Source organism: Mustela putorius, unplaced genomic scaffold, assembly GCF_011764305.1.
Source record: "Mustela putorius furo isolate JIRA1106 unplaced genomic scaffold, ASM1176430v1.1 tig00537227_pilon_pilon_pilon, whole genome shotgun sequence".
Classification (NCBI taxonomy): Eukaryota; Metazoa; Chordata; class Mammalia; order Carnivora; family Mustelidae; genus Mustela; species Mustela putorius.
In genome coordinates this window covers 37,885,559-37,897,708 of record NW_025422368.1, presented here as the reverse complement: position 1 = coordinate 37,897,708, position 12,150 = coordinate 37,885,559, and the positions used below count along the sequence as shown (strand labels likewise).

The following is a 12,150-nucleotide window of genomic DNA, read 5'->3' as shown; positions in this document are numbered from 1 at the left end:
TGATAGGATATTAGAGATGGAGGCCATTTGTTTCATTTTACAGCTGTGGGAACTGAAGCACATGGAGATGAAGTAACCTCTATATTTTGTATCACTAAACAATGTCTGGAATCCACATTTTTTTTCAGTATGCTATAATAAGGACAACAGTTTAGAGATCTCACGATAGCATTCAGAGAAGCTTTCAGAGAAGAACACTGTGAAATACATTCACAGAACATTTTTGAAAGTAACAGAATTTTTCCTTACTGAAGTATCTCATAGAAATTAACACAAAGCCTTATATCTCCTTCATGGATTACTTTGGGTCAATTACTAAATTGTGCCGGGGGCTTCAAAATTGAATAAGATGCTTTCAGACCATCAGTTACGTGGACCAGTTAAACTTTTATTGGAGAGAAGTTGAGCTTTATAAACAGGTCCTCCCAAGATGACTCTAGGGGTCTCCTAATTTCCTATGCCCCTTTAGTATGAGGGTGATGAATAATAACAGAAAGGAAGAAAATAATAGGGCTAAAAAAAAAAAAAAAACCTTAAGTGACATATATTCTTCCCAAGTCAATTAGAATGTTCACTGACCATCAGCTATACAGAAAATAAATATAGTTCTTTTGGAAATTCATATGAAAACAGTTCAAAAAGTATAAATTTATAAAGCTAAGGATTTATGATAGATAAGTTTAAAAAATATAGTATTTTGTTTTCTTTTTTTAGTATGATATATAATTTTTAGCGTATTCCAAGAAATGAACATTTCTTAGAAACCAATTGGCAATTCTACTTTTATTTTAACATACATATAATCAGCTTATAATGGCACTGAATACAAAAGACAAACAAAGAAACACTATTGCACTCAGAAAATACTTCATAAGAAGCATTGCACATGGTAGAATTGATTAGGAAAGTACACATTTATAGTCAGGTAAAACTATTATTATTCCAAGTTTGAATAATATGGAAGTTTTTCTGACAGGAATTTGCCACATCACATATTGCACATTTTTCAATACTTTCATCCATTTCACAAATACTCCTCAAATTTGTTTTTGTCTGTATCTCTGTAAAATGCTACATGTAAGATTCTTAAGACAGAGAATTATGTATCATTGAAAAAGATGAGTTACACAGAAGTAAAAACAACAATAGAAATACATCATCACCCCACACTTTTGGTGGGAAAATGATTCTGTAACCTGGCAAACTTCTCTAAAAAGAGAGAAATATCATAAAGCTTAGTTTCGTAAGCATTTGTCCACTTATACATGTTCTCTGATTTAAAAAAAAAAATGCATTTAGACTAAATGTCCATGTGACCAGTTAAAATGTCTTATGTTTACATTCGGTTTTTAATACCACCACTTAACATTTTCAAATAGTGCAAATACACGAAGCACACTCAGTTTTGGTAGTCATCTAACAATAAATAGTAACTCTAAGCCTAGTTATTTTATTATTTCTAAATTCTAAAAAATATAAAGTGCATCCATAAGGTTTAAAGTTGTTCTTCTCATTCTTGGATGTAACGATCAGTCAAACCTGTGACTTTTTCAGCTCACGGCGAAGTGTTCCACGCTGCAGATATTCCTGGAATTTCCCTTTCTTTTTTCCATAGTCTTGTTTGGAAGAAGATTTCCAAAATAAGACAAAGTTTTTTCACCAAGTCTTTGTGGAAAATTTCTGACTGTGGAGCAGCATTGATCAACACAAATTTTCTCAAGTTCGTGTTATAATAGTCTAAAGGCAAATAGGTTTCCTTGTTATTTAGCGGCTTTGCTGCATATCGAGTGTAAATTCTTTCCACAGGCTGTGCTGCTGACTCCCATACTATTCAGATATGCACAGTTCTCAGATCCTGTGAGGTTGAACCTGTCAAACAATAAAGAAACTTAGAATTATTTTCAGTTCATCATTTTCATTCAGTTACATGAGAATGAACTTTGTGAGGGTAACCTCTGATTTCTTTTTTGCTTGGTAGGAGTTCATGAAGCAAGTCAGGTGATCAAGTGACCATAAACTAATCTATAGAGGCACTAAACAAAAATTGAGTGAAAGGGTCTGTGGGAAGAAGATAAAAAGCTAAGAGCAAAGACTTCCAATTATCTGGGCGGCATACCACCAGAGGACTGACTCTTGGCTATTTCTCAGCTAAATTCCTGGAGAAGCAGTTCCCAGAAAGTTTACACATTCAACTGTTAGGCATATAATGTTAGAGGGTGGAAGGCCCCTGAAGCCAATCTGCATATAAAGAACCATAGGACACATATTAAGAGTGCCTTTTCTAGAAATTTGAATTTATTTTCTATATCAGGAATCATCATAAAACTATTTAGAAGGCAAGAAATTTATTCAGTTCTGGGTTTTCAGATGGCAAACGTTAACACTGACTATACAAAATGTTCTTCAAACTTCAAAATATACACCAATTACAGGTAATAAAATTAAAGTCAACATCTTCTGTTCTGGGGCCGGTTTTCTGTCAGGTTCATAAAATCTTCTAATTTGCTATTAGAAATATTGTGCTTTATTCCTCTGGGGATGACAACTGGGAAAGAGTAAAAGGGAATTATTTTTTAAAAAGTCAGCTTATCAGGAAAAAATGTATATGAGATTGTCAGTGTTCTGTGTTTCTTTTTATCATCGTAATTATTTATGGACTATGTTGAGCCTATTATTCACATAAAATTTACTCAGACAAAGTTACTAGAAGTATTTGTTGTATGACTTCTAAGTAGATAAAAAGAAAAAAATAGCAATATTAAAACCCTTCTTTAAAGAATTCAGAGGGGTATAAGCACGTAAATCAGATTGATAATGCTCTGCTCACAAGGACACAACAGTCATATCCAACAGTGCTTTGAAAGAAAAATGGCTTTCCTGAGCTGCCACTCTGGGGAAGATAAAGAGATGTCTTGATCCTATGCTGTTGGTGGGAATGCAAGTTGGTGCAGCCACTCTGGAAAACAACATGGAAGTTGAAAATAGAGCTACCCTATGACCCAGCAATCGCACTACTGGGTATTTACCCTAAAGATAAAAATGTAGTGATCCGAAGGGGCCCAAGCACCTGAATGTTTATAGCAACAATGTCCACAATAGCCAAACTATGGAAAGAACCTAGCTGTCCATCAACAGATGAATGAATAAAGAAGATGTGGTGTGTGACACACACACACACACACACACACACACACACACACTGGAATACTATACAGCCCTCGAAAGAAATGAAATCTTGCCATTTGCAATGACGTGGATGGAACTAGAGGGTATTATGCTGAGCGAAATGGGTCAATCAGAGAAAGACAATTGTCATATGATCTCCCTGATATGAGGAATTTGAGAGGCAAACTGGAGAGTTTGGGGGGTAGGGAAGGGAAAAATGAAACAAGGTGGGATCAGAAGGGAGACAAACCACAAGAGACTCTTAATCTCACAAAAGAAACTGAGGGTTGTTGTGGGGAGGTGGGTAGGGAGAAGGTGGTGGGGTTATGGACATTAGGGAGGGTGTGTGCTATGGTGAGTGCTGTGAAGTGTGTAAGTCTGACAATTCACAGACCTGTACCCCTGGAGCAAATAATATATTATATGTTAATAATAAAAAAATTTTAAAAAAGACATCTTGAAACTTACCAGTTGTTGAATTCTTTGCCATCTGACCATTTCCATGTTTGATTATCTTCAGTTTTCAGCCCAATCCAGTGATTAGTTATACCCACATATCGTTTTAAAAAGCTCTTGAAGAAAGCATAAAGGAGGTGTGTATTAAATAACCCCTCTGCGTAAGTATATAATTCATCCTATTTTTGAGAAGCTTCAATTCAAGGCATGATAGCAAAGCTGATCACTTATTAGCTCTAGTTAGGACAAGCTCATTTGGATTTTTGGTCTTTGACATTAAGTAATCAAAGCAAATTTACAAGATTAAATGGAATCCTGATTGTGACCTCAGACTGATCATATGGCTTTCTGTGACTAAATTTTCCTACAAGGGCATTAGGTACAGTGGAAACAAAGAAATCACAGATTATCTCTCTTAAAAAATAGCAGTAGTTTATGAAATTATTTTTGAATACTATCTTACCATGTCCTTTTCAGAATCAATGAACGCAAGAGTCGCATCCTGTTCGTAGCAAAAGTTTTGGGCCAGCGTCCAGCCCCTCTTTTCAGTGGAAATAAAGTAGCATTTCCTCTGGTATCCAATCCAACCATCCGAGCATGAAGAAACGTGGCTCTTTGATGGAAATAGGGACATATCTTGGCCTGGACAATTGTATTGGCCCACTGTGAACAGGAAAGTGGTTTGTTTTAGTAACAAAAGAAAGTAAATACTCACAGTATGCAAAATCAGTTCAGGGGGTGCTGTGCAGTGCTAGGTGACAATGTTTAGGATGAGAGACAAGGAGTGAATTCTGAGAAAAGCAAGAAGGCAGTTTCTCACCTTGTCTAATCTGTTCTGCCTCATCGTTATTGTCAGGGTATAAGAAGTAAGAGGGTATCTTTTGGGTCATAATCTCAGAAAGGGGTAGGAAAATAGAAAAATCTTGCAAGTAGTCTTTGGACTGGAAAGGGGAAAGGGCATTATAAATTACAATGAAGTCAATATAACACTCTTTTGGGAGATGAAGGACAGAATGATTTGCAGGGAACTAATTCAGAATACAAAAAGATCTCTGGCTCAGGATGTTTCATAAAGTTGTAAAATTTCCTGTTTGTAAAGATACAAACGTATCTTGGTGTTGCTATATGTTTTGAATACCATATCACAGTTGACTCTTTGGGAGATTCTAGATATATTTTAAATTATTCATAACCACCGTTATGTGGTCTTGGAAATAAAAGACAAAAGACTGATCAATTCTTGATTAATTTGTGGATTAGATCTATTTTTTTCCTATCAACAATGAATGTGAAGCCCACATTTTTTTGCCTAACTAAATGTCTATATATTTAGGATCTAAATCAGTCCCTTTATTTCAGATCTTAAAATATGTTCAAATGTAATTTTCCCCCACAATAATTTATAAAGCATAGACACTTTTAATACTTATAAAGAAGTTCTCAAAAACTCAGAAAGCACTGCACTGATCATCTAAGGAATATGGAATTATATTTAGTATTCTTGAAGAAATCAGCCAAATATCATGATTGAGGTGATTCTAAATTAATCAGAATTTCTGATTAATCAGAAATTAATCAGAATTTCTGATTAATTAGAACAAGTAATCCCTGTTGATTTCAGCTGGACATGAATGCTAACAGCAGAGACTCAATGAATTCATGAAGTACAGACCCACCTGATATAGCAACGAGAGCTATGATTAAAACAGTGATGAAGACCACATTCATGACAGCACATGGGATAGGAACTTGAAGGCACCCTTCACGCTGTGTTGCAAAATGAGGCCTGGATGCATTATCTGAAGAGAGAAAGTTGATGATGAATTCAGGCATCATTTACATTTCAATGTCTCCTTATCTTCTTATCTGAAATTTATAAGTTAATTTCTCCCAAATTTTGAGTGAGCTGGGAGAGTGAAACAAATCAGGGATGATAATGAGATCATAAAATATCTTCCCAATCTGTGCACTTAGTAGCTCCAAAAACTCTAAATATATTATAATTTTGTTGTTTGAATCGCAAAAACATTTATTAAGTATATGATTATCTTAGAAGACCTATAAAATGGATATCCTAAGCATAGTACTTTAACCCCTGGGTAGTTATTGTTTAAGAGAGATGACATAAATACAATAGATGTGGATAATGAATAAAAAATACTGAATCGAGAAGGGGGTGGGATTATGGACATTGGGGAGGGTATGTGCTTTGGTGAGTGCTGTGAAGTGTGTAAACCTGGTGATTCACAGACCTGTACCCCTGGGGATAAAAATATATGTTTATAAAAAATAAAAAATTATACAAATTAAAAAAAATACTGAATCGATATATAAATAGCTACAACTAGCATGACTGAAAATTTAAAAAAAAAAGATTGATGGTACTTTTTGGTGTGATTGGTACAGATGTGAAGCAATTGAAATTTTCAAATATTACTCATGGAGAGCAAAATGGAAAAATAACTTGGGAACTTTTTTATACAATAAATATACACCTACCCTATGATCCAGCAATTTGACTTGTACAAAACAAGAATGTTCATAGCAGCTTTACTCTTAAGAGCCAAATAATCCACATATCCATCAACAAGAATAAAGATAAATTATGGTATATCTGAATACTATTTAGAAATTAAGAAAAACTGATAAATGCAACAAAATGCATAAATACCAAAAAATGTTGACTAAAGAAAATGCAGCTACAATCATATACTATATATTTCCATTGATATGATTTTCAAGAATTGCTGAACTATAAGTGAAATAAGTCAGACTGAGAAAGACAAATATGGGGTGCCTGCATGGCTCAGTGGGTTTGCCTCTACCTTCAGCTCAGGTCATGATCTCAGGGTCCTAGGATCGAGCCCTGCATTGGGCTCTCTGCTCAGCAGGGAGCCTGCTTCCGCCTCTCTCTCTGCCTGCCTCTCTGCCTACGTGTGATCTCTCTCTCTCTGTCAAATAAATAAATCGAATCTTAAAAAAATAAGAAGTCTTTTTTCCATATGATTTCAGTCATGTGTGGAATTTAAAAACAAAACAAATGAAGGAACAAACAAAAAGCAGAATCAGACCTATAAATATGGAGAACAAAATGATGCTTGTCAGAGGGAAGGAGGATGAAGTTATGGATAAAATGGGTGAAGAGGAAATGGGAGATACTGGCTTCCAGTTATGGAATGAGTAAGTCTGAGTAAATTGTGGGGATGAGAGGCAGTGCATAGGGATTATAGTCAATGATATTGTAGGAGCACTGTATTGACAGATGGTAGTTACACTTGTGAGTGTGCATAACATAAAGGGATGTGGCAGTACTGTGTTGTACACCTGAAAATAATGTAACGATATGTGTAAACTATGCTTTAAAAAAATAGTTGAACTAAACTATAGTGATATAAATCAGAAAAGTGATTGCTTTTATGTGTGTAGGAAATGTAATTTGTCCAGAAAGAAATACAGGAAATTTCTAGGGTGATAGAAAATTTCAGGGGTGCCTGGGTGGCTCAGTCATTTGAGCATCTGCTTTTGGCTCAGTCATGATCCCAGGGTCCTGGGATCAAGTCCCCCATCAGGCTCCTTGCTCAGTGGGGAGCCTGCTTTTCCCTCTCCCTCTGCCTGCTGCTCCCCTTGCTTATGCTTTCTCATTCTTCCTGTCAAATAAATAAATTATTTAAAAAAAAGAAAATTTCAGTGTTGGTTGGAATTTTTATAATTCATTAAACTGCATATTTAAGATTTGTGCTTCCATTGTACATAAATTATACCTCAATTAAAAATATGTGAATAAGGAGTCAGATATTTGAATTTTCCAAGAGAAGTCAAAATAATAGAAGAAACATAACAACATTAAACAACAAATGGTATGTGGAAGTTAATTATTTAATTTACCTTCCATATAATGCTGAAATAGAGTAAAAAATTTGATTTCACCAATAAGAAATATTTTTGTGGAATATGAATCTCATGTGAATGATGATTCTTAGTTTAAAGAAAACTAGAAGAATATGTGTTTCAGAATATAAATAAATAATTGAGGAAGAAGTGGAGTGGATTCTGTGTCCAGAGTCTGAGTTTGATTTTTGCTAGGATGAGCTCTCAGGATTTTTAAAATTTGGCCTCACGAGAAATCCATATTTCCCTATTACGTTCTCAAAACCTGAAATGTAAAATGGCCACTTGCATGATATTAGAGTTTACCATACAAAATAGCTTCAAATGCAAACAGACCCCATTTTTCAATGTGTATGACCTTCATAATTAAAAGGATGTTAGCAGAGAACATATCTTGAAATTCTTTTATTTCTTTGCCTTAAACATTTCTCTGAAGTCAAACTGAGCAAAGAGATGTGCTTTCTTTCATTGTTTATTGGTTGCCAATTCAGTTTTTGCTGCTGGGGATTGTTTTTCCCAGTGTAGGTCTGCATTCAGATTTTGCAAGAGAAGCCTTTACCAAGCCCGTATCTACCTACTTCTATTTCTCACAGCTTCTCAAAGCAAATCTTCCTTTTTTCCACTAGTCAATCACCGGAAGCAGCCCTTGGTAGGTAGGGTAACAAGTTCAGAGCTGTCTGTCTAGTTTCACTTCTCCCCATGTGAGAGTCAACCATGCCACTTAGACTCAATGAAGCAACAGTTCTGGTTCCTTAGGGCCCACGAACCCATCTGGATAGCTCATGGACTCAGAGACTAGACCAGTCTATTGGCTTATCCAGTGGGTAAGCTGTGGACATGATTCTCAGACTGTACATTTGTTTTCCATTCGTGAGGGCTATTGTTACTCACAGTTTGACTTATCACCTAGGTGACAAAAACTGCCCCAACAGCAAACTTCCGCTCTGATTATGGTCCTTGTTCACTAATGAAGAAACTGAAAATAGATCCACAGTTGTATATTGAGACATCCAGAAGTGATGCTCAAGGATTGTTCATACTAATAAAGCAGCCACAAGAGCAGCATAAACTAAACATTCAGCAGGAAATTGGATGAACTCAGAAAAAGCTGAGGATCCCTGAATTAGGTTCTTTCGACTATGCTCTCTGTTTATTGAGTAGTTTTATTATTATATTATTATTATATTATATTACATAATAGATACTGTGTTTTATTATATATATTACATTATTGTAGTATATATTATTATATACATTTCTGCTTTTCAACAGCTCAACTGGGCCATGAAAGTATGGTTACCTAGCCACCAGAAATCTCTGTGGCTTGTAGTTGCTATCTACAGTCGATTCTGTGTTCTTAGGTAAAAGGTGGGTTTATCAGAAGTGACTGATGTCTTTTTAAAGTAAATCAGTCTAAGAGACACACTCACAAAATAATCCCTTCCTCCAGATTGTTCAGCTCTGCTGTTCGTAACACACCCCTTTATTTCTGGATAACTTTGCTTATAAGTAAACTGTGCCACATGCTAGTGTTTTGGAGCATCTTATTAATTAGAGAGGAAGAGATAGAAACAGAAGTCAAGAAAAGATCACAGAAACATATTATAGGAGAAGCAATGAGAGCATTCTAGTAATAAGAAGTAGAACAGATCTGTGGACAGAACAGATGAACAGAAAAGAGGAAGAGGTAAATAGCTAAGGTGATCCTATTTTGATGTATTTTGATGAAAAACAAAAGAAAGGAAGAACCACGTATGATTCGCGTAGAATTTGAAGCCCGAGATTGAAAGGGGGAAACAGAATGATGCAATGAAGAGTTCTGAAGAGTTCCATGAAGAGTACAGAAAACAGAAGTTTGTATTTTCAAGAATTTTTCATGACATTCTCCTAAGAAATTACCTCCAGACATGGTTAATGTTCAGATATGTTTATAGCTATTCTTTCAAAGATTGGAAACCCTCGTTCCCAGCAACTGGAGGGTGCTGTCATGGGAACCCAAGCTGAAGCAACCGGAAAGCATACAAGAATGCAAGGTGAAGACAATGAGTGTAATTGGTTATGGGGAAAACCATTGCTCTAAAGCGGGGCAATGCTTCCCAAAGCATGTACAGATGGATACGGGGAAAAGGTGGTGAACACATGCGGTGGTCCAGTGCAGGGAGTTTTCTAATTGAATCTGAAGAATTGATGTGATATAAACTGAAACAAAAACATATTTCTAACGATCTTCAGAAATCTACCTTTGTGGTTTCCCTCAAATCTCAGGTATCCTGTCTTCTCATGGATAGATAAATATTTACTTTTTCTCATTTTCTCCTTTACCTGGACCAAAGTAAATCATAATCAAATGTTTCTAAAGACAAATGCTCATTAAAAAAAATACTGCTAATATAAGAGGACAGAGGGATAGATGATAGATGACAGACAGTTAGATGATAGATTGATGTGTGTGTGAGAGAGAGAGTGAGAGAGAGAGAGAGAGAAAGAGGGCTGACAGGTAGATGTGTGTGAGAGAGAGACAGACTGACCAATGTATAACAAAGGTCTGACTTACTTTGCTGTCCACCCTCTGGATGCAAGGAGCTGTTCTCTGTTATGGAACAATCTTCAGAATTCATCTTTGTTTTAGTCACGATTCCTTGGTGAATCCCAGGCCAAGCCAGTTTAGAGCGAAAGTTTTTGCTGAAGCTCTAGTTGAGTCTCTTGAGTCTATGACCTATCTCAGCCTTTATATTCCGTTGTATTGTCTCCACCCTCTTCCTCCTGCCTCCTAACCACTCAACTACATCAGTTCTCTTTAATTTATGCTCCAGCGGCCCAGACAATTTACAACGTGTTATTGTGGTGAGCTGCGGATTTTCCCTGTTGTCTGCAATGTGCTTTCTCACAACTGTAGGTGTAGCATGAAGAGACTAGTGGGGTTTTCCCAGGATCTGAGACATCCTTCTTTAAATTTGTGAAAAACACAAATAACTTAGGAGATGACATATTAAGTAAAGAATGAAAAGTTAAGGATTCCTAACTTTGAGGTGGAAATAATTTGGAGAGTAATTATTTCCCTTGGAAACTCATTCCTTTATTTAATTAATGACTAGTATTTATTGAACATGTGGTATGAACCTGACACTGACTGGGGTGAGAGGATTTACTGTTCAATGAGAATTTTAAGATCTCTGTCCTCATGAATCTCTCTCCACTCTGGAAGAATTTTACTTTGGAAACTATCAATTGGCTGTCAGAAGGGTTATCGTTCACTTCTTCCCTAAGGACTAGTTCTTTTAAGGTATCATTTAGTACATACTTGCTTTAAGGAAATAGAAACCTCGTGGTCTGGAACTTCCTTTCTATGTTCTAAAATTGTTTATCTTAAATTATCTATTTCATTTATCTCCTGTTAACTTTTTGGTCATATTTGACTTTCATTTAGATTACCCTAATTTGTCCTAATATCTTATTCTTCTTGGAATTTTCCCTATTTTAGGTTATTTTCCTGTATCTCTGAGGTGCCAGACATTTGGAGTGTGATTATTATAAAAAATGTATTGCCATAGTATCAATACCATCCCAATGAGCTATGAAGGCAGAATGTGTGGTGATTTAAGGAGGGAATCAAAATGTCACTCTGGTTACTGATATTGCTGCCAGAATTTTCATCATTAATAGCACCTCTTTAAAGACTACGTGTTTTCAGATTAAAGCCTTTGTGGAAGTATTGTACCTAAGTGGGTTGGGAATTATCATCGACCACAGCTTAGTTTGGCCATAGTATTTATTTGTTAACCTAAGACATGTAGAGGTACATGTTGGTCTTAAGGGCTCTTTTTGCTTCCACTACACTTTTTCAGTCAATTTCCTATACATAAGAGCAAGAAGGATTGTTTTACAATTAAGTCGTATCACTTCGGTGAGATGTTCATCTCTTCCTCTCCCAACCCCGTCCCCACCAAAGGCTTCTTATCAAAATTACCATCAGATCCGAAGGCCTTCTTACAGTTGAGAAGGTCCATGATCTAGCTACCTCTCCTGCCATTTTCTTTATTAGTCACTGTCTTCTTCAGCTGTAACCTCTGCTATACCACAAAAATGTCAAGCACATCCTCATTACAGTCTTTGGATCTTCTCTAAAATGTTCTTCCATCTCCTGGCAGGTCTTCCTCTCCCTTCAACTCATTTGATTCACTATTCAACTGTGATCTTCCCAGAAAGGTCTTTACTTACCTTATCTATGTAAAATAGAACTTCATGCTCTATGCCACTGTATACCTTTACCTTTCTTTATATGACTTGGTGATATCTGATATTATAGCATTGTTTATTGTCTACTTTCCCTACTAGACTGTAAGCTGCTTGGGGACAAGAACTTCTTCTGACTTGTCCCTTCTGTGTCTCTAACACCTGACATAGTAACTGGAACCTGGTACATACTCAGTACATACAGTACATACAGTACAACAATGCATTGTTGAATGCGTTGAGTAAATAAATATGAACTAATGATTCAGATTATATGTATAAAAACAAAATTTCTAAACTGTAGTGTGCTACTTGGGGATGTATGTAGGATTATAGATGGCCACTGGATAGCAAGTGTACACTTGAATATTGCGATGAGTGATGGAAGGGTCAAGTTGGGTACTTATG

General features: G+C 36.0%; 1 protein-coding gene across 2 annotated transcripts; it reads right to left on the bottom strand.

The window, feature by feature from the left end:
* Positions 1-367: 367 nt before the first annotated feature.
* Positions 368-10,237, bottom strand: CD69 (CD69 molecule). 2 transcript variants are annotated; one of them, XM_004779714.3, is made up of 5 exons: positions 10,064-10,237; positions 5,298-5,420; positions 4,085-4,284; positions 3,634-3,737; positions 368-1,869 (listed from the first exon to the last, which is right to left on the bottom strand). In XM_004779714.3, exons 1-5 carry the CDS (start codon positions 10,125-10,127, stop codon positions 1,761-1,763), a joined length of 600 nt encoding a protein of 199 aa, XP_004779771.1. In that variant the 5' UTR covers positions 10,128-10,237; the 3' UTR covers positions 368-1,760. The 2 variants fall into 2 exon arrangements, with proteins under 2 accessions (XP_004779771.1, XP_044929088.1); XM_045073153.1 differs by lacking the exon at positions 368-1,869 and adding an exon at positions 1,876-2,545.
* Positions 10,238-12,150: the final 1,913 nt, after the last annotated feature.

Excerpts from the sequence above, each read along its gene's own strand:
- CD69 (XM_004779714.3), bottom strand. The coding sequence starts at position 10,127 with ATGAATTCTGAAGATTGTTCCATAACAGAGAACAGCTCCTTGCATCCA. Across the intron at positions 3,738-4,084 it reads TTGATTCTGAAAAGGACATG|AGCTTTTTAAAACGATATGT; the intron begins GTAAGATAGTAT and ends GCTTTCTTCAAG. Across the intron at positions 1,870-3,633 it reads GGCAAAGAATTCAACAACTG|GTTCAACCTCACAGGATCTG; the intron begins GTAAGTTTCAAG and ends ATTGTTTGACAG.